General features: G+C 42.9%; 2 protein-coding genes across 34 annotated transcripts in view; both read left to right on the top strand.

Moving 5' to 3' along the window:
* LOC110487604 (microtubule-actin cross-linking factor 1) overlaps positions 1–7920 on the top strand; it is a 253063-nt gene extending 245143 nt beyond the window's left edge. For 26 of the 32 annotated variants that reach the window (XM_090228136.1, XM_090228127.1, XM_090228137.1 and 23 more), the window contains 3 exons: positions 3971–4081; positions 5259–5370; positions 5581–7920. In XM_090228136.1, coding sequence (XP_090084262.1) covers positions 3971–4081; positions 5259–5370; positions 5581–5816 — 459 coding nt within the window. In that variant the 3' untranslated portion in view covers positions 5817–7920. The remainder of the gene's footprint in view (positions 1–3970; positions 4082–5258; positions 5371–5580) is intronic. The other 6 variants (XM_090228118.1, XM_090228120.1, XM_090228122.1 and 3 more) reach the window with 1 other exon arrangement.
* A 4289-nt stretch (positions 7921–12209) lies between these two features.
* Positions 12210–25590, top strand: LOC110489282 (bone morphogenetic protein 8B-like). 2 transcript variants are annotated; one of them, XM_021561977.3, is made up of 7 exons: positions 12210–13863; positions 17124–17316; positions 17700–17848; positions 18124–18303; positions 18514–18593; positions 18828–18938; positions 23331–25590. In XM_021561977.3, exons 1-7 carry the CDS (start codon positions 13293–13295, stop codon positions 23478–23480), a joined length of 1434 nt encoding a protein of 477 aa, XP_021417652.3. In that variant the 5' UTR covers positions 12210–13292; the 3' UTR covers positions 23481–25590. The 2 variants fall into 2 exon arrangements, with proteins under 2 accessions (XP_021417652.3, XP_090084273.1); XM_090228147.1 differs by having other exon boundaries at positions 12231–13863; positions 18124–18318.
* Positions 25591–26502: the final 912 nt, after the last annotated feature.

Raw genomic sequence — 26502 nt, forward strand, 5'->3', positions numbered from 1 at the left:
GGTCTGAATCATTTCCGAATGCACTGTAGGTAATCAAACTATATCGCCCCTAAATGTCCCTGCTTCTCTTCACGTCATATGACTCTTACCATGTTAGTTATAGCAGGACTCTTGTCACAAAGTTCGTTTGTGTCTTTTAATATAGGCTGAGCAATTACACAAGCTACTTTGATCGCCCTGGGAAAGGAAAGTGAACATGGTGTCTCTAAGTGTTCCCAATGGAACCCGAGACTAAAATGGAAACACGACACACATGCACAACACACACTACACTGCATGTTCACAAACTACAGTCAGTCATTGTCACATACAGTATCAGTCACATGTCAGAGTCTTTGTGGTCACCAGGTCTTGTTATCTCTCACCCACTTTCTCACAATGGTTGTTGTCACATTGATTCTTCATTGCGTTAATGTGTCGTCTCTGTGTGTCTATACCAGTCATAGGGGGTCGAGTTTTGATCATCTAAGTTCAGATGAAACACACCTCTCCGGCCTTTCTCTTATATGCCACTGAATCCTAAGCGTGATACCTCTAGTCATATGTTCAATCAGTCAGGTTACTGTAGTCTAGGACACACACACACAGTGGGAAGATAAAGCATGTGAACCCTTTGGAATTACCTGGATTTCTGCATAAATTGGTCTTAATATTTGATCTGATCTTCATCAATAATAGACAAACACAGGCGGCTTAAACTAATAACACACAAACAATTATACGTTTTCATGTCTTTGTTGAACACACCTTGTAAACATTCACAGTGAATGGTGGGAAAGTATGTGAACCCTTGGATTTAATAACTGGTTGACCCTCCTTTGGCAACAATAACGTCAACCAAACGTTTTCTGTAGTTGCAGATCAGACCTGCACAACGGTCAGGAGGAATTTTGGACCATTCCTCTTTACAAAACTGTTTCAGTTCCACAATATTCTTGGGATGTCTGGTGTGAACCGCTCTCTTGAGGTCCTGCCAGAGCATCTCAATTGGGTTGAGGTCAGGACTCTGACTGAGCCACTCCAGAACGCTTATTTTCTTCTGAAGCCATTCTGTTGATATACTTCTATCTTTTGGGTTGATGTCCTGTTGCATCACCTAACTTCTGTTGCGCTTCAATTGGTGGACAGATCGCCTTACAGTTTTTTTGGACAGCAGTGGCTTCTTCCGTGGTGTCCTCCCATCAACACCATTCTTGTTTAGTGTTTCACGTATCGTGGACTCGTCAACAGAGATGTTAGCATCTTCCAGATATTTCTGTAAGTCTTTAGCTGACACTCAGGATTCTTCTTAACCTCACTGGGCATTCTGCGCTGTGCTCTTGCAGTAATCCTTGCAGGACGGCCACTCCTAGGGAGAGTAGCAATAGTGCTGAAATATCTGCATTTATAGACTGTGTGTCTTACCGTGGACTGACTTTTAGAGATACTTTTGAAACCTTTCCAGCTTTATGCAAGGCAACAATTCTTAATTTTAGGTCTTCTGAGATCTCTTTTGGTTGAGGTATGGTTCACATCAGGCAATGGTTCTTGTGAATAGAAAACTCAAATTTTGTGAGTTTTTTTTATAGGGCAAGGCAGCTCTAACCAACATCTCCAATCTCTTCTCATTGATTGGACTCCAGGTTAGTTGACTCTTGACTCGAATTAGCTTTTGGCAAAGTCATTAGCCTTGGGGTTCACATACTTTTTCCAACCTACACTGTGAATGTTTAAATGATGTATTCAATATAGACAAGAAAAATACAATAATTTGTGTGTTATTAGTTTAAGCACACTGTGTCTATTGTTGTGACTTTGATGAATATCAGATCAATTTTTATGTCAAATTTATGCGGAAATCCACTTTTTCTTCCCACTGTACATTCATACATACAGTACCAGTCAAAGGTTTGGACGCACCTACTCATTCAAGGGTTTTTCTTTATTTTTACTATTTTCTACATTATAGAATAATAGTGAAGACATCAAAACTATGAATTAACACGTATGGAATTCATGTAATAACCAAAAAATATGTTAAACAAATCAAAATATATTTTAGATTCTTTAGAGTAGCCATCCTTTGCCTTGATGACAGCTTTGCACACTCTTGGCATTCTCTCAACCAGCTTCACCTGGAATGCTTTTCCAACAGTCTTGAAGGAGTTCCCACATATGCTGAGCACGTGTTGGCTGCTTTTCCTTCACTCTGCGGTCCAACTCATCCCAAATCATCTCAATTGGGTTGAGAACGGGTGATTGTGGAGGCCAGGTCATCTGATGCAGCACTCAGTCACTCTTCTTCTTGGTCAAATAGCCTTTTACACAGCCTGGAGGTGTGTTTTTGGTCGTTGTGCTGTTGAAAAACAAATGATTAGTCCCACTAAGTGCAAACCAGATGGGATGGCTTCAGAATGCTGTGGTAGCCATGCTGGTTAAGTGTACCTTGAATTCTAAATAATTCACTGACAGTGTCACCAGCAAAGCACCATCACACCACCACCTCCATGCTTCATGGTGGGTACGACACATGCGGAGATCATCCGTTCACCTACACTGCGTCTCACAAAGACACAGGTGTTGGAACAAAAATCTCAAATTTGGACTCATCAGACCAAAGGACAGATTTCCACCCGTCTAATGTCCATTGCTCGTGTTTTTTGGCCCAAGCAAGTCTTATTGGGGTCCTTTAGTAGTGGTTTCTTTGCAGCAATTCATCCATGAAGGTGTGATTCACACAGTCTCATTTGAACAGTTGATGTTGAGATGTTTGTGTTACTTGAACTCTGTAACGCATTTATTTGAGCTGCAATTTCTGAGGCTGGTAACTAATGAACTCATCCTCTGCAGCAGAGGTAACTGGGTCTTCCATTCCTGTGGCGGTCTTCATGAGAGCCAGTTTCATCGTAGCGCTTGATGGTTTTTGCAACTGCACTTGAAGAAACGTTCAAAGTTCTTGACGTTTTCCGTATTGACTGACATTCATGTCTTAACATAAGGATGGACTGTCGTTTCTCTTTACTTATTTGAGCTGTTCTTGCTATAATATGGACTTGGTCTTTTACCAAATAGGGCTGTCTTCTGTATACCCCCCCTACCTTATCACAACTCAACTGATTGGCTCAAACGCATTAAGATGGAAAGAAATTCCACAAATTAACTTTTAACAAGGCATACCTGTTAATTGAAATGCATTCCAGGTGACTACCTCATGAAGCTGGTTAAGAGAGTGCCAAGATTGTGAAAATTGTCAAGGCAAAGGGTGTCTACTTTGAAGAATCTCAAATGTAACAAATATTTTTGTTTGTTTAACACTTCTTTGGTTACTTCATGATTCCCTACCTGTTATTTTATAGTTTTGAAGTCTTACCTATTATTCTACAATATAGAAAATAGTCAAAATAAAGAAAAATTCTTGAGTGAGTAGGTGTGTCCAAACTTTTAACTGGTACTGTATATAAGCATATATATTCAACTCTAATTAGTGTAGCAGTCCAGCCAAGGTGCAGCCAGTCTTGGAGGACAAAGCATGAAGCAATATTACCAGAATACCCATAATCATCTGTTTTGTGGTCACTGATTGTTAGTTGTGTAGTCTCTGTCAGTCGTGTGATTTTTGTACCGTGTATGTGTGTCTGTGTTGAAATGGGAATTCCCCTGTTTCTGCATGTCAACAGCAATCACCTACGTCCTTAACTGTGAGATTTTTATTTGTTCTTTTGTTTTTGTATTTTTCTTGTCTCCTAAATCCCTCCATCCACCCCCTGCTAACCTCGCTTGGAAATGTACTCCCTCCACTGTTTTTCCTTCTGCGTTTATAAATCCATCCGCTGTCGCACCAAAAACACACGGCACTACACTACCCGCCTCCCCTCCTTCCCCTTTCTCCCTTTCCCCATTTTCCTTTGCTCTACTTTACTGCTTCTCCTCCTTTTTTTTATATTCCCCTTGGCTGCCTTCTTCCCTCCCTTCTTCCCTTTGCTGATCCCAGTCCTCAAACTCGCGTGGCTATGCCAAGCCCTGGCTGGCACACAGTAAAACTCCAACACCAACCAAGTGCCAGTCCTGCCCAGACCACGACCACACCACCCCTGGGCATGAGGTAACACACTGACTCCTCCCGCCACCCGTCCCAAGCCCCAGCGAACTAATAACGCACTAACGCACACACACAATCACTCCCTCACGGGTGTGGTGCACACTGTGCAATGGGTCCATGAGGATATTGGTGACGTGACATTGAAATTATGCTTTTAGACTGAATATATTTGCATCATCTTGTTTTCATGTTTTTGCTCAATATCCAGTCTAAATTAACATTCGGTGCATTGTCACAATATTTTAGCCCCCCGGCAGGAAGTGGCTGGTGGTAGGTCAATAGGAATAGATTGCGATGTTGAAGTGATGTTCTCTTAAAGGAGAAGTAGCGAGAAATGAATCATTATTAGCTAACTCTATATACGTTGTGTTGAACTGGTAGTTCTAGGGATTTAGTTTGGTAGACTGATGATCATATTTGCAAATGGTGTCTCTGTTGTAATTATGCTAGTATGGCATGGTGCTTGAAACCAGTACCAGCTCCTTTAGTTAAAGGTAGATGCATCAAAAGGACATCATCATACACAACAGGGCAACATCCTGCTTACGAACATCAACAACATTCAAATTCACTATTGACTTCCAAATGTCGACATGCCTCAAGACTCAAATTGGGACGAGCCAATAGTGTGGCAGCCTTGGCAGATTTCTACTCTGGTTGATGTGTGTAATGAGGAAGTCGTCCTGTTGTGTATGATGATGTCATGTTGTAGAGTCTACCTTTTTAAAAGCCCATTGCAGTCAAAAATGGGATTTCCTGTGTTTTATATATATTTCTACAGTGTGGTTGGAAAACTGTTAAATTATGATAATGCCCTTTTAGTGTAAGAGTTGTTTGAAAAGACTGCCTGTTTTGGCCTTCCATGGCGACAGCTCCATGCGGTAAATGTGTTAGACCAATAAGAGAGTTCCAAACCTCTATGCCAATAACAGCTCATTTTCAGTTATCCCTCCCCATTCACAGAGAGTCCTAGCAAAATACTAGCTGAGAAAGTACTCCTTGCCAAGAAGCTATTTTTGTTTCTTTTTGATCATTTTAATAGAAAACAATCCCAGTAAGGTACTTAATTGTTACTTAGAAATATTTCTATATTGAGATAAAAACAGCTGCATTGGACATTTGTAATGTATTCAGTGCCACAGTTTGCCACTGCCTGACATTCCCTGTGATATATATGTAGGGAGCAGCGTCGGGGTCCAAGCTGAAGAGGCCCACCTTCCACTCCAGCCGAGGGTCTCTGACTGGAGAGAATGGAGGAGCTACACCCATTTCTACTAAACCTGGACGTACCGGTAAGAACAAAGTCCTGATTTTTCATACCAGTTTTGATTCCTATTTTCAGTCCGCTATTTTTGTCCTCTTGGAACATATGATTCCCATACTTAAAATGAGACTAAATATATATATTTTTCCCTATTCTTCTCTTTCTATCCCTCATTACCTACACTTAACCTCCTCCTTCCTCCCTGTTTACTCCCTTTCTCTACTTCTTCTCCTCTCAGACCCCAAGCGTACCCCATCGGGGGCCAGTGGTCCGGTCAGCCGGGCGGGCAGCCGGGCGGGCAGCAGGGCAAGCAGCCGGCGGGGCAGCGACGCTTCGGATGCCTCTGAGCTCCTGGAGACTCGCTCGGACACCTCGGACACCCCCCGGCGCCCAGGAGCGGCCAAGCCCTCCAAGATCCCTACCATCTCCAAGAAGGCCCCAAGCCCCAAGACACCCGCTTCTGGGAAGAAATAGTGAGGGAGATGTCAAAAAGACGTCATACAGCCAACCATGGAGTCGTCAACATAACAGCTTCATACATCTAACTATCCGGCTGGTTTGACTCCAAGGGCTTCCCCAGCCCCCCAAAACACCAGCCATGATGAAATAGGGAAGATGTCCAGACTATAGAATTAGATCAAGTAGAACGCACCGTCTCCCTTTCAAAGAGACACTCTATAGTGAACAGACTACTGGCGGCCATATTGGGTGTCACATTTGATCCAAACGTCCATCCATAGGGCTTGCATGGGATTCATGCACCAAGACTACTGTATGAAGGGCAGGGAGAGATAGGGGAAGATATCTCTCTCTTCCTCCCTCGTACACACACTCGGAAAAAAACTCACTGGGGGTGTCTGGTTCGTGCACTTAGACGGAACAGAACTTTCCCCTTTTAAAACCCAGATCCCAGTTTGCCTTCCAGTCTCCTGTGTGCTCTGTCTCGTAACGGGATTGTGCTAGACTGTTGTAGAGAAAGCCACAGCAATTTGAACCGACAACCAACCAACATAATGCTGCCTTACTGTGTTACACATTTCTGTCCTTACTTTTACCTAATCTGAGTTCCAGAGAACGTTAGGTAGAGCCTTGTAACTACTTTGTGTATGTACACACTGACACGCACAGAACTGAAGCACACACACACACACACATTGCAGGGAGAGATTAAATGACTCGGGACTTCCTGGAGAATGGCATTCAAAAGAACTGGATTGTGGACATTTTTTTTTTTTCTCACCATGAGTTCAACTGAAAATATGCAATGATTGCCGTCTTGTTTTTTTCCTCCCCTGGACTGGGAAGTGAAGAGGAACGACACTTCAGCATGTCTATGGGTCGGGAACATCCAGACTAGCGTGAATCTACTGTTCAGTGTCTGGGCGGCGCCACTCTGACCACTTCCTGCACTGAGCTAACTGCCTAAACCTCTTGCCCAGGAGACCGCGGAAGTGGTGGGAAACACACTGCAATGTCCTCACAAACCCCTGCAACATTGGAAGTGTGTTTAAAGGTGTGTATGTGAGTGTGTGTTTGATGGTATGAAGGGTTTCTCATGTTGTCCTATAATATGGAACCTGGGTTTCTGAGAAGAAAAGCACTATTTCTTGGTGGGACCCCACTAACAGCAGAAACGTGACAGTGTGAAACAGTGTAGTCGATTGTAAAGGAGACACAATTTAAGCGACTATAATTCTATGATTAGAGATTGAAGACCAGCACACACTGACGGTGTATCGCTGTAATTCCACATTGCCCCTCCCCCTACGTTGCCGCTGGAAACCCCATAGCCGCAAACACATTTTTGTACACGCGTGTAGTCGTCACGTGTTTACAGGAATCAAAGGTCATCGACTTGCGTCACTGTATGCAAAGATTTCATTTGTGAATGTCTTTCTTTCGGGTTAATTTATCATCCTGTTGTATTTTGTTTTAGTTTTGCTTTTGTAGTTTAAGAAAACATTTCTATTTATTTTTCAGTTCTGTATCATCACCTTGGAGAATGATTAGTGTTAATATAATGAAATCATGATCTTTTGTACCAAGGAAAATGTCTGCTCCTCTCTTCAACGTTGTATGTTATTACTTCTCAACATAACTTTACTCAACTAGGAAGCGGACTTTCCATGGCAGCCTTTTTTGCTAATGACTACAACTCCCTGAACATGACCAAAGGGGGTTGCCCTTATTGTGTTGACAAAAAAAACTACAAATATGGATGACAGGGAACCGAACCCCCAGTGTCCCTCCTTTACAGGCGTTTGAATTGTCATGTCTTTGATGGCTGCAAATGTGCTCCCCTATTTCTTAATGTGAGAGCTGAACTATATGAAAACTTAATGAACGCAAATGTCATCTTGAGGTGATTTTATTTATTTATTGTCTCCTTGGGGGCGGGGATCCGGGGACGCCGAAGAGGAACCTACCTTTTGATGCGGTGTTATTCTCTGTGATGAAGAGAAAATATGTCGGTGGGAGGGGGGGTTAGAAGTCAATTGTGTAAAATAAAAAAAGCTAAGATTATAAACCTTTTTTTGTTCTCTTTTTGTATTAAAAATATGCTTGCAGTAAAAAAAAATGTCATTTGTCATTGTGTATTGATTTTTTTATTTCATTCGGGGCCAAAAGTGTGTTTATTTACAGTGCCTTCAGAAAGTATTCACACCCCTTGACTTTTTTCTAAATGTTGATTTAAAATTTGGATTTTGTGTCACTGGCCTACACACAATACCCCATAATGTCAAAGTGGAATTATGTTTTTAGAAATGTTTACAAATGAAAAGCTGAAATGTCTTGAGTCAAAAAGTGTTCAACCCCTTTCTTATAGCAAGCCTAAATAAGTTCAGGAGTAAAAATGTGTTTAACAAGTCACATAATAAGTTGCATGGACTCACTCTGTGTGCAATAATCGTGTTCATCATGATTTTTGAATGACTCGTCTCTGTACCCCACACATACAATTATCTTTGATGTCCCTCAGTTGAGTAGTGAATTTCAAACATTCAACCACAAAGACCAGGGAGGTTTTCCAATGCCAGCAAAGAAGGGCACTAATTTGTAGGGTAAAAATAAGAAAAGCATACTTTGAATATCCCTTTGAGCATGGTGAAGTTATTAATTACACGTTAGATAGTGTATCAATAAACCCAGTCTCTACAAAGATACAGGTGTCCTTCCTAACTCAGTTGCCGGAGAGAAAGGAAACCGCTCAGGGATTTCACCATGAAACCAATGGTGACTTTAAAACAGTTTAATAGCTGTGATAGGGGAGAACTGAGGATGGATCAACATTGTAGTTACTCCATAATACTAACCTAAATGACAGAGTGAAAAGAAGGAAGCCTGTACAGAATATTTCAAAACATGCATCCTGTTTACCTTTACACTGAGTGTACAAAACATTTAAGAACACTGTCCTAATATTGAGTTGCACCCCCCCAACACAGAGATGTTGACTCCAATGCTTCCCACACTTGTCACGTTGGCTGGATATCATTTGGGTGGTGGACTATTCTTGATACACGCGGGGAACTGTTGAGGTTGAAAAACCCAGCAGTGTTGCAGTTCTTGACACAAACCGCTGTGCCTGGCGCCTACTATCATTCCCCCGTTCAAAGGCACCTAAATATTTTGTTTTGTCCATTCACCCTCTGAATGGCACACACTCAATTGTCTCAAGGCTTAAAAGTCCTTATTTAACCTGTCTCCTCCCCTTCATCTACACCAGGGCTCTTCAACCCTATTCCTGGAGTGCTACCCTCCTGTAGGTTTTTGATCCAACCCCATTTGTAACTTATATGAATCTGTTTATCAACCAGATATTAGAATCAGGTGTGCAAGATTAGGGTTGGAGCAAAAACCTACAGGACGGTAGCTCTAAAGGAAAGGGGTTGGAGAACAATGCTCTACGCTGATTGGAGTGGATTTAACAATTTACATTAAAAAAAGCCTTGTTCACATTGGCAGTTTGAAGTGACTCAAATCCAAAAAAAATTGCTTATCCGATCGGAATCAGTTTTTTTTCCTGCGGTTTGAACAGCCAAATAGCACATGGAATCGGATATTTCAAGCCACATTTAAAACTACCTTCTTAGGTGATTTGAAGTCAGAAGCAAATCAGATTCCTTGCAATGCGACTTGTCTGATTGGTCATCTGATTTATTTGCCCTGGCTGTTGTTTGTTTACAAACAAATGAGTGAATGTGCTAGAAAGCTAAACAGCTACCTAGCTAGCTAGTTGACTGCAGTGGCTAGCTAGTTGACTGCTGTGGTTAGCTAGTTGACTGCTGTGGCTAGCTAGTTGACTGCAGTGGACAAAAAGTTGGATCATCTTATCCTATGAGGCTTTAAATGTGTACTTACACTATGATTTAGAACGTTCAAAGCAACTGGGAAATGTCCATAACCGGACCTTAGCTTGCTACATAACTTCTGAGTGATAGGAACCACGAGCACCAACAGCAATTGGCCTACATCACTGCACACACACACCCGTCGTTAATTTGACAACTAGCATAGCCATGTCAGCAAATTACTGCTGTCTGAACACACACGCACCCCCGATTTGGTCACTTGTAACTTGCTGTTTGGTCAGTCAGTATTACAAAACAAATTTGAAAAACCAAACTGATTGGAGCATTAAGTTCTGCAATGTGAACAAGGCTGGTCACCTGGTCAGTCTTATATCATGGAAAGGGCAGGTGTCCTTCACGTTTTGTACACTCCGTATATGTCCTGAATACAAAGTGTTATGTTTGGGATAAATCCAACACATCACTGAGTACCACTCTTCATATTTTCAAGCATGGTGGTGGCTGCATCATATTATGGGTATGCTTGTCATCGGCAAGGACTACCGTAGGATGTTTTTTTAGGATAAAAATAAATGGAATAGAGGAAAACCTGGTTGAGTCTGCTTTCCAACAGACACTGGGAGACAAATTCAACTTTCAGCAGGACAATAACCTCAAACACAAGGCCAAATATACACTGCAGTTGCTTACCAAGATGTCATTGAATGTTCCTGAGTGGTCGAGTTGCGGCTTTGACTTAAATTGGTTGGAACATCTATGGCGAGACTTAAAAATGGTGGTCTAGCAAGAATCAACAACCAACTCGACTGAGCTTAACGAATTTTTAAAAGACTAATGTGCCAATATTATACAATCCAGGTGTGACCCTCTTAGACTTACCCAGAAAGACTCACAGCTGTAATCACTCTACAAAGGTGATTACAACATGTATTGACTCGGGGGTTGAATCCTTATAATCAAGATATGTTAGTGTTTCCACTTTGACATCAGAGTATTTTGTTTAGACCTTTGTCAAAAAATGACAATTAAATCAAAACAAATGTATTTATATAGCCCTTCTTACGTCAGCTGATATCTCAAAGTGCTGTACACAAATTAAATTAAATCCATTTTAATCCCACTTTGTAACACAAAATGTGGAAAAGGTCTAGGGTTGTGAAAGGCACTGTGTACGTGCAATGTCCACATGCATGTTTCCATGCGTGTGCCTGCGGCCGTGTCTCCATGCCTACGTGTGTGTCTGGAAGAGAGTATAGACCACAAGGTCTCTCTGCACACCGGAAAGGGCTTGGTAATTAGGTTAGGGTACAATTATCCTCTCCAGAGATAAGGACACGCCCTGTACTAGGATCTTCCATAGAGGGAGGGTGGTCTCTGTGGTCATGGATGGGTGTGTTTCTCTACTGCTTATTCTATATTGTGAGAGACGTAGCTCAGGTCTATCTCATTCTCTGCTTCCGCAGTAGCTAAGTGTAAGACTTGAGTTGGTTGGTTTCTGTGGGAGAATCACCTTGGTTTATTTGGTGGTTCCACTGAAGGCGGATGGGATTTGGTCTTTAGTCTTCCCTGGGCAGCTGTGTCTGTGTTTACATGGAACTTTCCAAACCCTTCCCACCATCCCCATCTATCCTCTCGTCTGTCCTCACTACCTATCCTCACTCCGACGACAAACTGACGGACTCCCTCTTATCATTCTCGCATCCTCGACATCCCTTCATCCCTCTCTCCGGCCCTAAAATCCCTCAACACTGGAGAAAGAAAAACAAAAATACCAGAGAAAATACTCATTCATGGCACTTCTGACTCCCTGGCTTAAGAAAAAATGTTGGTCGGTTTGGTTTGGTCAGTTAGTATTCGTGCCGTTCAAAGTGGCCACAAGTCCCAGGGTGCTTTGAAGTCCAACATACACAAACACAAGCTGGCATGGAGCTGACCCCCACTACTATATTTGAATTTGTTGTCATTTCTTCCCTCAAATGCCTTGCTAGCACACCACCACACACAGTATTTGCAGTCAAACTGGAATGAGGTAAAGACAACTCGCAATCTGTTTAACAGGAAATGAAAACGTATAAAATACCTTAAACAACATTTCATGGGGTACATGTTTTGACAGTACACCTTAAGCTACAGCAGTCTACCTTTTATGTTTTTAGTATTCGGTTTAAAGATACGGTACAATTGCTAATCTGTGTTCTTCTGGCAGGTTTTGGCAGGTCATTCACTCCTTGTGGTTCCCCAGGATTCCAAACCACAGCTAAAACACTCAGCTGTGATGTCAGAGGTTCGCCCGATGCTTGAATGTTAGTGTTGAGGTAGCGTGTCCAGTAAACCAAGTTTAGAGAGAGATTTATTTTCTTCTTAATCTCATAAAATATATTCAGTGTATGCATTTTTCATCACACTGAAGGGATTCCATGATATTTTCCCATGAAAGTAAGTGATCATGAGAAAATAAAGGGAGGGAGATTTTAAAAAGCCCAAAGGGAGGAATAAGGAAGAGAGTTGGGAGAGGATGTGGGGGGGGGGGGGAGCAGAAGGGAGGAGGCTGTATGGGACACTCCCTCTTGGTGATGGACAACTCAAGCAGTGTTGAAGCACCCTTACATGAGGTAAACTTTCAAAGGGCACATTACAGTACGCTGACAAACACACTGGCATTGTTCTCCACTTGAAACAGGTGGTTTAGGGGGATTTTGGGAGGAATACAAAAGGATGATACAAAAGCAAGGAATAAAAGACAAATTACTCAACGTGCCAAGGATTTTAAGTTGGAAGCTACACACAGTTTGAGGAAGACATCTGGAAACATCTGGAGTTAGACACAAGTGGGCCAAACAAACAAACAAACGAATGTTTGATGGATTAAAAAGTGCCCCAGAATTGTGGATTAAAGAATGAAAGATTGAGAGGTGGACTGCAGATCATTTTGTTCCTTGCGTGGGATCAGGTTGTTGTATGCCAGCCCACTTTGTGGTGTTTTCTTCCCTCATCCTCCTGAAGACCGATTAGACTGAAAACAGGTCTGCTTATTTGGTTCTCTTCTCAAATTTCAATGACTACCAGCCCTGCCCTTTAACTTAACCACTGTCAACCTCCTTCAAATGTACTTCTTTAAAGGGAGCCATTTCTAAGACCAACACCGTTTGTTTTTCATCAGGACATAAAAAAAAAAGTTGTAATTATACCCTCGCTTTCATTTTTGTGTTCTGTGTGTGTCGCATGAGTAGAGTCGTGTTATGGTAGAAGAGAGAAGACACGCGGTGGTAGGGAGACTACAGTAGTAGAAAGGGCAGAGGAAGGAAGAAGAGGGGAGATAAACAGAGGGAATTAAAGAAAGTAAACCTCTCTGTGTCTGCCGTTGATCTAAACAGCTCCCGTCAACAAATCACAGAGGTGCCTTTTGTTAGTGACGGATCTGTGATGCTCTGTAAGACAGTTTGGCCTACACAGACAGACTGAGACATACAGTAACAGTCCCTCTGTGGTGTGTCAGTTCTCTGCAACGCACACCAAAGTACAATCTGCTCTTGTGTGGATTGAAGGCCAAAAGAACATAGACCAACCAAAGACTTGTAAGTTAGAAAAAAAAATATATATATATATATAAAAGCACCCGGGTAGAACTTCTTCCACGATGTCATCGGACACCTTGAAAGATCTCTCTCAAACCACGGAGAGCTTGGACAGACTGGACACCTCCAGAACGTACATCTACGCCCACGCCTGCCCGTGCACGGGAAGAAGACGCATCCGTGGCAACAACAACAGCACCTACAAACACCCTCTCCAACTCCCGCTCTTCCCTGTGGCTCTCATCCTCGTCCCCTTGCTGCTCTGTCTCTGGGGCCACCAGGCCCAAGGAGTCGTCCACTCCAGCTTCCGCCGCCTCAGCAGCCGAGAGAAGAAAGAGATGCAGAGGGAGATCCTGTCCATCCTGGGTCTACCGGGCCGGCCCAGACCCCATCCTCCCCTCCGACCGCCCTCCTCAGCCCCCCTCTTCATGCTGGACCTGTACCACACTGTGTCGGCCGAGGGGAATGAGGGAAACGGAATAGGGAATGAGGTAGGGGGACTGGGGTTCGGCGGTCTGGATGGGTTGACGGGCCACGTCAGCCATGCCGCACTGCCCACTCTCAGCACACACACGCCGCCGCTGGGTACGGTGGTCAGCGAGGCCGATACGGTCATGAGCTTCGTTAATCTGGGTGAGCTACTGACCGTTGACACACCTGTAATTTTAAATTCCTGTGTTTTAATTGGTTATTACTTTGTCTCGTTATCCAATTAGTTGGGAGTTTTTGGTTCAGCCAATGGTCTCCCAGTAGTTAATTCAAAATAGAGGCCCCAGGGCCTGATCTGGCCCAAAACTTCTCCTGTGATCTTTTACATGTCTTGTAAAGAGCCAAAGTAACTGAAAAAGGTGATAAAGATAGAATTTTCAATGAGAAACGAGGCCAACCTGGCAACCTTATGCAGAGGTGAACCAGTTCACCTCTCAGGGACAGACTTGTTATCACCAGAGAGACCTTTCCTGTGCTGCACCAGCCCAGACAGTAGACCTACTGATGCTTATCTGAAATGGCATAAAAATTAAACATCCTTTTCCCAATTGTTTCCTTCCGCTATCTCTCCTGGAATGAGATCAGAAACCTTGTTACCGTGGGGAAACCTGATTTCATGTTATTTCTCTTCACTACTTTTACACATTTTGCGTATTGCTTAAACACTTAATATGCTAGTTTCTATTCGTATTTCTACAGTATTTGGACGTACATATTAATGTTTATTACAGCACCATATATGACTGTTTTTATATATTTGTGTAATTACAGTGGCTTGTGAAAGTATTCACCCCCTTGACATTTTTCCTATTTTGTTGCCTTACAACCTAGAATTAAAATAGGTTTTGGTGGGGGTTTTATCATTTGATTTACACAACATGCCTACCACTTTGAAGATGCAAAATATTATTTCTTGTGAAACAAACAAGAAATAAGACACAAAAAAATGAAAAACTTAAGCGTGCATAACTATTCACCCACCCCAAAGTCAATACTTTGTAGAGACACCTTTTGCAGCAATTACAGCTGCAAGTCTCTTGGGGTATATCTCTATAAGTTTGGCACATCTAGCCATTGGGATTTTTGCCCATTCTTCAAGGCAAAACTGCTCCAGCTCCGTCAAATTGGATGGGTTCCACTGGTGTAGTAATTGTGAAGTCAAACCACAGATTCTCAATTGGATTGAGGTCTGGGCTTTGACTAGGCCATTCCAAGACATTTAAATGTTTCCCCTTAAACCACTCGAGTGTTGCTTTAGCAGTAGGCTTAGGGTCATTGTCCTGCTGGAAGGTGAACCTCTGTCCCAGTCTCAAATCTCTGGAAGACTGATATAGGTTTCCCTCAAGAATTTCCCTGTATTTAGCGCCATCCATCATTCCTTAAATTCTGACCAGTTTCCCAGTCCCTGCCAATGATAAACATCCCCATAGCATGATGCTGCCACCACCATGCTTCATTGTGGGGATGGTATTCTCGGGGTGATGAGAAGTGCTGGGTTTGCACCAGACATTGCGTTTTCCTTGATGACCAAAAAGCTCAATTTTAGTCTCATCTGACCCCAGAGTGCCTTCCTCCATATGTTTAGGGAGTCTCCCCCATTCCTTTTTTTTCTTTAAGCAATGGCTTTTTCTGGCCACTCTTCCGTAAAGCCCAGCTCCGTGGAGTGTACAGCTTAAAGTGGTACTATGGACAAATGCTCCAATCTCCGCTGTGGAGCTTTGCAACTCCTCCAGGGTTATCTTTGCCTCTCTGATTAATGCCCTCCTTGCCTGGTACGTGAGTTTTGGTGGGCGGTCCTCTCTTAGCAGGTTTGTTGTGGTGCCATATTCTTTCAATTTTTAATAATGGATTTAATGGTGCTCCGTGGGATGTTCAAAGTCTCACATTTTTTTATAACCCAGCCCTGATCTGTACTTTTCCACAACTTTGTCCCTGACCTGTTTGGAGAGATCCTTGGTCTTCATGGTGCCGCTTGCTTGGTGGTGTTGCAGAATCTGGGGCCTTTCAGAACAAGCGTGTATATATATACTGGGATCATGTGACAGATCATGTGACACTTAGATTGCACACAGGTGGACTTTATTTAACTAATTATGTGACTTCTGAAGGTAATTGGTTGCACCAGATCTTATTTAGGGGCTTCATAGTGAAGAGGGTGAATACATTTGCACGCACCACTTTTCTGTTTTAAAAAAAAAAATTGAAACAAGTCATTTTTTTCATTTCACTTCACCAATTTTAAAAATTTTGTGTATGTCCATTACCATGAAAATCCATTTCAATTACAGGTTGTAATGCAACAAAATAGGAAAATGCCAAGGGAGATGAATACTTTTGCAAGGCACTGTACATGCCTTTCAGTTAATGTTTCAGTTGATCTTATTTTGACAATTTCTGGTGTGATGCCTTGAACCACCATTTTAAGGCCATCTAACGAATCTAGACAGTTTCTCAATTATAGCCCCTGTCAATTGAAGTCACCCATCACACACACACCCTATCAATCCGAACCAGTCAAGGCCATGCAACCCGCTCAAGACCGTGCGTAGGGGACACAGCTGTAAGGAATTACAGGCCCCACTGACACACACACAGAAACAGAGAAACGGGCTCAGAATACTGCAGAAGACCGCTCTAAAAATACTGCCCAACCTGCAGTTAGTGGCGTGTGTGTTGAGCAGCTGCTGCGGTTGAAGGTCCTTAGTGTCTCTAATTACTGTATACTCCAGAGACCGACCAGGGTTGTTACTCTGCTTTACAGGGCTCCCTGTGGAGGACTGTGTGTGAGAGAGAGAGAGAGAGAGAGAGAGAGAGAGAGATAGAGAGAGAGAGTGTGCGTGTGAGAGCATAGCGCGTGTCTTCAAGTATGTGTGTGTTCATGTACGTAGTCTCGCTTGAGACACTGCGGCTGTGGTGAGTGACCAGCGTGTCCATCCCTATATTTCTCAGTCTTTCCCTATTGCCTCTTTCTCTCCCCTCTCTACATGACCGCTATCCAGTCCTCCTTCACTTGGGCTCACCTTGCGCCACACGTCTGCTCCGCTCCTCTCTTTCCCCCTATTTCCAATGACCCAGTCACTCACCTTCCAATCCTCCCATCTCCCTCCACACCTTCCCACTTCTGGTGCTCTTCTCTTTCCCTCGGTCTTCTCATTCACACACTTACAAATTAGATTTATTGCTCTTTCGCCTCCCTTCCGCCCTTGTCCTCTTCTGTCCTTCTTGTGTCATGTGGGAATGTCTGCATCATACAATGAGAATATCTCTGTGTTTTGTATTAGTCTTTTTAGGGCTTGTTGAGGGGAGTGGAAGTCGTGTAGATGTGAATATGAGGTGTTGTGCTGTTTACATGTGAAAATGTCAGTGGCCTTACATCGACCTTCCTCTCTCCTCCTCTCCCTCAGTGGAGCAGGAGCGGGACCTGCTGCAGCCACGGCCGTACTGGAAGGAGTTCCGTTTTGACCTGACGCCCCTCCCCCAGGGGGAGACGGTCACGGCTGCAGAGTTCCGCATTTATAAGACCCTGACCATGGGCCAGAGGGCCAACCGCACCCTGCACATCTCCGTCTACGAGATCCAACGGGAGAACAAACACAGGTTCCTGCCACTAGATCGACATAATATGTCTATTTGGTTTTTGCATGAAAAAAGGATCAAGGATATCAAATAATCCCTTTAATATTCCCCTCACTCTCGTTGAATACTCTGTCTTCTCTCTATACACATTGGTTTGTTGCTGCGGCAAAATGCAATGTTTAAAAAGAATTGCAATTCAACTTTTGACCTCAAACAGCTCCTGGCAACAGAGCTCATTTGGCCACGTTCTGGCTTGCGAGGACGTCTTGCAGAGGTTTGGTTCTCGAGAGAGTTGAAGCTCAAGTGGCTGTCTCTCTGTTTGTTTGTCTCTACTGCATGGCCATACAACATGCTTTGTGTATCTCTCCAGAGGTTATCTCATGCCACTCCTCTACTCTCCTCAGAGAGCCAGAGCTGGTGCTGCTGGACATGCAGTCAGTGCCCGCGGGGCAGGAGGGCTGGCTGGCTTTTGACGTGACCTCTGCCAGCAACCGTTGGCTCCTGCACCCCCGCAGCAACCTGGGCATTCGTCTCTATGTGGAGACAGAGGAGGGTGAGCCTCATAGAGTTAATACTATGGTCAGGGACAGGAAATGCTCTGCAGATGGGGAGGCGATTACCCACAAAATGGATTTCTAGATTATTATGCCTTTGAATAAAGAGGCAAGTTAACTCAGAATACGACAGCAGTACATGTGAAGTAACACTGTAATGTCTCATAGTATGTGTTATTGTTTAGTAAATACATAGAAATGGAGATATGTTGTTTTGGTTTACCTCACGATTATATCTCACACACACGCAAACACACTATTTTCTCTCCATCAGACCGGTCCTTGTCAGCTGGGTGGGTAGGCTTGGTGGGTCGAAGGGGCCCTCGCTCCAAACAGCCCTTCATGGTGACCTTCTTCAGAGCCAGCCAGGTCCCCTGTCGCCCCCCACGCGCCCTGAAACCCAACCCCCGCAAGAGGAAGCCCAAATATGACCTGCCCCTTCCCAGTATACATGGTGAGGTTCTACAAGGTCAGAGGACAACACTGGTTTTAGGTCTTGTTGTGAAGCTTGTTTAATGCAACGTTTAAAGGCATAGTTCGTTCAAATTACATAATTACTTAAGTTGTGTTTACATTTAATTGTGTCTTTACTGTAAATCTAATGCATCCAAAGTGTGCTTCACAGTCTGTCCTGTCTCAAAACATATTGTTTCGTACCTTTCAGACCACAGCCACGTCAACAGTGGGCGTCAGGCTTGTAAGAGACATGAATTATATGTGAGCTTTAGTGACCTAGGCTGGAAGGTAAGCTTCTGTCTCCCTTAACTACTCATTCTACTGAATAGATAATATCATGAGCTAACATTGTATCTCCTTATTTGCTGTATCACACAATTAGTATTTTTAAGGAAGCAAGGCATTTGTGTAGTTTGTTCTGTTCTTTGCATGTTTTATGACGTATTTCTGATAGAAATGTAGTCTGTTCTAGTCATTCATCTAATTTTGTCAATCTATTTCTATGGTATTTCTCTCCATTAGGACTGGGTCCTGGCTCCTACTGGTTACTCTGCCTTCTACTGTGATGGAGAATGCCTATACCCTCTGGGTTCCTGCATGAATGCCACCAACCACGCTATGATCCAACTAGTGGTCAGTATGCACTACTACACCCTCTCTCACATGAACGCCACCAACCACACTATGATCCAACTAGTGGTCAGTATGCACTACTACACCCTCTCTCACATGAACGCCACCAACCACGCTATGATCCAACTAGTGGTCAGTATGCACTACTACACCCTCTCTCACATGAACGCCACCAACCACGCTATGATCCAACTAGTGGTCAGTATGCACTACTACACCCTCTCTCACATGAACGATAACATTGGTTTCAGTGGGAAAGAAGGTAATTGACTCAGACATTAATGGAAAACATGGCAAATTGAAAGTAAAATACCTATATTAACTGAGTCTACAATGGCAGACTCTTAATGTAGAGTACAGATAGTGAGAAGTTACATTCAAGACTGAAGTGGTCGACTTTATACTATATGCCTGCTCTTTAAATGACAGACTGACCAGGTAAAACTATGATCCCTTATTGATGTCACTTATTAAACCCACTTCAATTAGTGTAGATGAAGGAGAGGAGACAGGTTAAAGAATGATGTTTAAGCATTAAAACAATTGAGACATGGATTGTGTATGTGTGCCATTCAGAGGGTGATTGGGCAAGACTAAATATGTAAGTGCCTTTGAACGGGGTATTTAAGTGCCTTTGAACAGGGTATGGTATTGGTGTATCAAGAATGGTCCACCACCCAAAGGACATTGAACGAATTTGACACAACTGTGGGAAGCATTGGGAGTCAACATGGGCCAGCATCCCTGTGGAACACTTTTGACAGCTTGTAGAGTCAGTACAGTATCACACATCACAATACAATGCCATAAAGTGTGGGCCTGTAAATCAACTAAACGTTGTTTATTTCCATATGCAAAGAATAAAGCATAATTGTTCATGTAATATTAGCCTCATAACTCCAGGAAGAGGAAGTAGTGATGAAATGATCAAGTAAATGAAAAGACAGAGACAAATGCAATTGAAATACTAGTTATTTTATTTAAAAATGTAAAATTCAGTGCAAAGTAATGTAGTGCATTAGTGTCCAGATCCCTGTTAGGTGGCAAAGTGGCACAAGAATCCTGTGGGGAGAGAAAACAAGAGAATACAATAATTTAATGGCTGTTAACTAATCACGGTTCAACGAAGAACTTCAAGTCCTCACATCCTGAGAGAGAGAAAGAGAGATGGACAGAGAGAGAGAGATGGATGGAGAGAGAGAGAGAGATGGACGGACAGAGAGAGAGAGATGGACGGACAGAGAGAGTGTGGCCTTTCAGAGCTCTGCAGTAGGACTACATGCTGGACATGAGGTTCTCCAGGTGGTACTCCAGGAGGCTGGAAAGCTCAGTGACCAGAGACACTGGGTTAAAGTACCAGGCCAGCTGCTGCCCAAACATGTCATCAAGCAGAGCCATCGGCCCACCCTGAAGAGAACACCACACAACATATAGATAATGGCTCTGAGTTACTAGCTTACCAAGAGGAAAGAGACAAGGAGAGTTACTCCCTGTAAAATGTCATTGAAACCCTGTTATTCAGGTCAACTAGGAATAAGGAAGTAAACTCTTGACTCTTACATTGAGCAGCAGCAGGTATCTCTCAGCCTTTGGCTCAATGCTGGCAGCAGCGGGCAGGAAGGAGTACAGGAGAGCGTACAGACGCTCCATGAACCCACCAGGGTGCTAAAGGAAAAAGGAAGAGAGAAGAGAAATTGAAGTGAATTTGCTAATAGGGAGACATCGAAACATGTACCAGTGAGATGCTACTTACCACCATCAGGGACTTCTGAGCTATCATCAACCCAAACAGCACCAGTTCAAAGAGGACATCTATCAGGTTAACATGATGGATCTAGGACAAGAAAATAGGAATGATTTCAAATAGATCAGATACTGTGATGTATAAAAGACATGCATGTGGAAGAACCCAAAGTGAGACATGAAAGAGTTAATGAACTCACCTTTGCCTCAGCCAGCTCCCTCTCAATGTCAATCTTCTTGGAGGGATAACTCACAGTGAAGGCCTGGGGCAGGGAGACGAGCCTCAGGGCGATGTCCTCCACTCTCTTGGTGGTAAGGTAGAGGCTATGGGAGGGAGGGAATGGAGAATGTCAACCATTCGAGTCAATGGGTATAACAGCATCTGACAAGCCCAGACTACACAGACATTTAGAGGAACAGGGGGCTAATCGTTATCAGCTGCCAATTATCAGTGGCCTCCTGAAGCAGGCAACAAAGATTTTCAGAATGAATATGTGGGATACTTTTCAAACATAAAACCAAAAGCTTTCTGAAAAGTGTACCTCAAGGATAGTCGGCACATCCTCATGGATGATAGCAGCATCCTGGACATGAAGGATAACTGGCAGCAGTGGCACATCCAACTGGACCTCATCCAGTACAGTTGATTCTAAAAGTAGGAAAAGGAAAACAAACAAACAATTATTAGGACGTAAAACGTAGCACGCTAGCTAGTACTACTAGCAAAAGTGCATTGCTTAGCAACAATTACTCAAGTTAACATATACAGTGGGGCAAAAAAGTAATTAGTCAACCACCAATTGTGCAAGTTCTCCCACTTAAAAAGATGAGAGGCCTGTAATTTTCATCATAGGTACACTTCAACTACGACTGAGAAAAAAAATCTAGAAAATCACATTGTAGGATTGTTAATTAATTTATTTGCAAATTATGGTGGAAAATAAGTATTCGGTCACCTACAAACAAGCAATATTTCTGTCTCTCACAGACCTGTAACTTCTTCTTTAAGAGGCTCCTCTGTCCTCCACTCGTTACCTGTATTAATGGCACCTGTTTGAACTTGTTATCAGTATAAAAGACACCTGTCCACAACCTCAAACAGTCACACTCCAAACTCTACTATGGCCAAGACCAAAGAGCTGTCAAAGGACACCATAAACAACATTGTAGACCTGCACCAGGCTGGGAAGATTGAATCTGCAATAGGTAAGCAGCTTGGTTTGAAGAAATCAACTTTGGGAGCATTTATTAGGAAATGGAAGACATACAAGACCACTGATAATCTCCCTCGATCTGGGGCTCCACGCAAGATCTCACCCTGTGGGGTCAAAATGATCACAAGAACGGTGAGCAAAAATCCCAGAACCACACGGGGGGACCTAGTGAATGACCTGCAGAGAGCTGGGACCAAAGTAACAAAGCTTACCATCAGTAACACACTACGCCGCCAGGGACTCAAATCCTGCAGTGCCAGACGTGTCCCCCTGCTTAAGCCAGTACATGTCCAGGCCCGTCTGAAGTTTGCTAGAGAGCATTTGGATGATCCAGAAGAAGATTGGGAGAATGTCATATGGTCAGATGAAACCAAAATATAACTTTTTGGTAAAAACTCAACTTTGGAGGACAAAGAATGCTGAGTTGCATCCAAAGAACACCATACCTACTGTGAAGCATGGGGGTGGAAACTTCATGCTTTGGGGCTGTTTTTCTGCAAAGGGACCAGGACGACTGATCCGTGTAAAGGAAAGAATGAATGGGGCCATGTATCGTGAGATTTTGAGTGAAAACCTCCTTCCATCAGCAAGGGCATTCAAATCAAATCTAATTTATTTATTTAGCCCTTCGTACATCAGCTGATATCTCAAAGTGCTGTACAGAAACCTAGCCTAAAACCCCAAACAGCAAGCAATGCAGGTGTAGAAGCACGGTGGCTAGGAAAAACTCCCTAGAAAGGCCAAAACATAGGAAGAAACCTAGAGAGGAACCAGGCTATGAAGATGAAATGTGGCTGGGTCTTTCAGCATTACAATGATCCCAAACACACCGCCTGGGCAACGAAGGAGTGGCTTCGTAAGAAGCATTTCAAGGTCCTGGAGTGGCCTAGCCAGTCTCCAGATCTCAACCCCATAGAAAATCTTTGGAGGGAGTTGAAAGTCCGTGTTGCCCAGCAACAGCCCAAAACATCACTGCTCTAGAGGAGATCTGCATGGAGGAATGGGCCAAAATCCCAGCAACAGTGTGTGAAAACCTTGTGAAGACTTACAGAAAATGTTTGACCTCTGTCATTGCCAACAAAGGGTATATAACAAAGTATTGAGATAAACTTTTGTTATTGACCAAATACTTATTTTCCACCATAATTTGCAAATAAATTCATAAAAAATCCTACAATGTGATTTTCTCAATTTTTTTTCTTCTAATTTTGTCTGTCATAGTTGAAGTGTACCTATGATAAAAATTACAGGCCTCTCTCATCTTTTTAAGTGGGAGATCTTGCACAATTGGTGGCTGACTAAATACTTTTTTGCCCCACTGTATGTTCCAACACATATATTTGAAAATTGTTGTTTACTAAACTGACAGGATATTATCATTGATTATATCAAAGTGTATGTATGAATTAGTCTGATTGACCTTTTTTCATGGCAGGTTCACCTTTTGAAGCCGGATGAGGTTCCCAAAGCGTGCTGCGCACCCACCAAGCTCAGTCCCATCTCTGTACTCTTCTATGACGACAACAACAATGTGATCCTAAAGAAGCATCGCAACATGGTGGTCAAGACCTGTGGATGCCTGTAACATCTGTGGTGGCCCATCTATTCTACATCATTTTAATAAACTTCACTACCATTGTTCCAAAAGATACAAACAGGGTTGATAGCAATAATCTGGCAATATGAGGCTAAATAGTATGTATCTACACTGAACATAAATATAAACTCAACATGCAACAATTTCAATGATTTTACTGAGTTATAGTTCATATAAGGACATCAGTCAATTAAAATACATTATTTAGGCCCTAATCTATGGATTTCACTTGACTGGGAATACAGATGTGCATCTGTTGGTAACAGATACCTTTTTAAATGAAGATAGGAGCGTGGATCAGAAAACCAGTCAGTATCTGGTGTGACCACCATTTGCCTCATGCAGCGCGACACATTTAATTTAATGTTTTTGTTATTTTTTATTTAACTAGGCAAGTCATTTAAGAACAAATTGTTATTTACAATGTCGGCCTACCCCAGCCAAACCCGACAACGCTGGGCCAATTGTGCACCGCCCTATGGGACTCCCAATCATGACCGGATATCATGCAGCCTGGATTCCAACCAGGGACTGCAGTGATGCCTCTTGCACTGAGATGCTGTAATTTAGACCGCTGCGCCATTCGGGAGCTCCCTAGCATAGTTGATCAGGCTGTTGATTGAGGCCTGTGGAATGTTGTCCCACTCGTCTTTGATGGTTTTTAAAAGTTGCGGGACCTGGAACGCGCTGTCGTGCACGTCAATCCAGAGCATCCCAAACATGCTTGTGAGCATGCAGGACATGGAAGAATTGGGACATTTTCAGCACCCAGGAATTGTGTACAGATCCTTGCGAAATGGGACCGCGCATTAACATGCTGAAATATGAGGTGATGGCAGAGGATTACTGGCACAGCAATGGGCCTCAGGATCTCATAGATCCTGTGCATTCAAATTGCCATCGATAAAATGCAATTGTGTTCGTTGTCCGTAGCTTATGCCTGCCTATACCGTAACCCCACTGCCACCATGGGGCACTCTGTTCACAACATTGACATCAGCAAACCGCTAGCCCACGCGACGCGGGATTGATCCTTAAAGAGCACACTTCTTCAGCGTGCCAGTGGCCATCGAAGGTAAGTATTTGCCCACTGAAGTCAGTTATGATGCCGAACTGCAGTAAGACCCTGGTGAGTACGACATGCACGCAGATGGTCTTCCCTGTGACGGTTTCTTACAGTTTGTGCAGAAATTCTTCAGTTGTGCAATCCCACAGTTGCATCAGCTATCCGGGTGTCTGATCTCAGACGATCCCACAGGTGAATAGCCGGATGTGGAGGTCCTGGGCTGGCGTGGTTACACGTCGTCTGCGGTTGTGAGGCCGGTTGGATATACAGCCAAATTCTCTAAAACGACATGGTAGAGAAAGGAATATTAAATTATCTTGCAACAGCTCTGGTGGCCATTCCTGCAGTCAGCAGGTGAATGGATTATCTTGGCAAAGGAGAAATGTTCACTGACAGGGATGTAAACAAATTGGTGCACAAGATTAGAAAGAAATGCGCTTTTTGTGCGTATGGAACTTTTCTGGGATCTTTTATTTCAGTTCATGAAACATGGGACCAACACTTTATATGTGGTGTTTACATTTTTGTTCAGTATAATATATTGATATTGAGTGTGAGAATGGTATATGAATAACACACATTACCTCTTTCATAACGACGGATCTTCGCATTCGACTTATAACCATACTTCACTCTTAAACTATTCACATCTACAGTAATTCAGATAATTACATCACCCTTTGTCATATATTATATGTATCCAATCAAAGCTGTAAAGTACTCTGACATGTGCAACGCTACATTTCTTCCCTTTTGATGACTGTTGTCTTGTTGAACCAAGAATTTCTCATTGTCTCTTTTAGATGTACTACACATGGTTAAATTAAAACGCTAAATATATGGACCATAAGTGTGCGCATTTCTTTAGTTCTACCTGTAACCAGGACAAGTTAGAAGCAATGGAAAATGTCCAATTCTATTTTTTTGTCGTTTTTCTATGTACAGAGGATCCAATATACAGGAATGTCATTGTCAACATATTTACGGAAGACTGTGTACTGCTATATTTGTAATAAAACAAACTAGAATATTTATTGCAGAGGTTGATTTGATGCAGACGTGAGAGTAAATGCCATTGACACTCCTATCCTAAACAGTGTCACCCCTCTTCAGCTACATAGCATTCCAGTATATTGGAAATACATTTGAAAATACTTGTAAGTATACAATACTGTTATCAGTATAGACGGAGGGGCATTTAACTTGCATTTGGAAGTCATTTATATTCTCTCACACACAAAACATATTCACTGCTTTCCTTCAGAATGGATCAAATAGGCAGAGGAATGATTTCATATATATTGCTACATTTCTTGGAAATGGTCAAATGCAAAATACAACTGTTACAACGTGGACCAGGTGACTATCCACAGTGATTTTGGCACTGTTTCAACCAGGGCCTTTTACAGGCAGAACAAGACTCAGTCTTAGGCAAATAACAAATCCTTTCCACTATGACACCATTCTCAAAGAAAGCAGAAATGATTTGCACAAGAGTGTATGGGAGGAGGTATAGAAAAGAGTTGGTGGTTAAAGTAAGACAGCGGTACACAACTGAGAAAAAGTTGCAAAAACAGTAACACCCTGATACTTTTAGACGTGTAACAGTCTAGATGTTACTGAATCCGGTATTAATGAAGGAAGCACCATGGGGAAAAGGGATGTAGGTAGAGTGGGCTCATATAATTAAGATGGGCGCTTCAAAAGAGTCTGAAGTTCAGGGATGGTTGGACATATAATATGGGGTGCTGGTGTGTTTCTGCCCCCCTTTTTATGTCATTGTTACAAATATCCCCCACGCAAAGAAAATGAAACGCGCTCTCTCTATAAAAGTCTATGGCCACACACCAATACATGGATTTGACAGTCAAACTGTCACTTAAATAGTGTCACTGTTGATATCCTATGTCGCGTCGTGATTTCTTTTAAGTTAAAGATAGCTAA

Source organism: Oncorhynchus mykiss, chromosome 30 (genome assembly GCF_057628025.1).
Source record: "Oncorhynchus mykiss isolate SJ-2025 chromosome 30, ASM5762802v1, whole genome shotgun sequence".
In the NCBI taxonomy this organism is placed as follows: domain Eukaryota; kingdom Metazoa; phylum Chordata; class Actinopteri; order Salmoniformes; family Salmonidae; genus Oncorhynchus; species Oncorhynchus mykiss.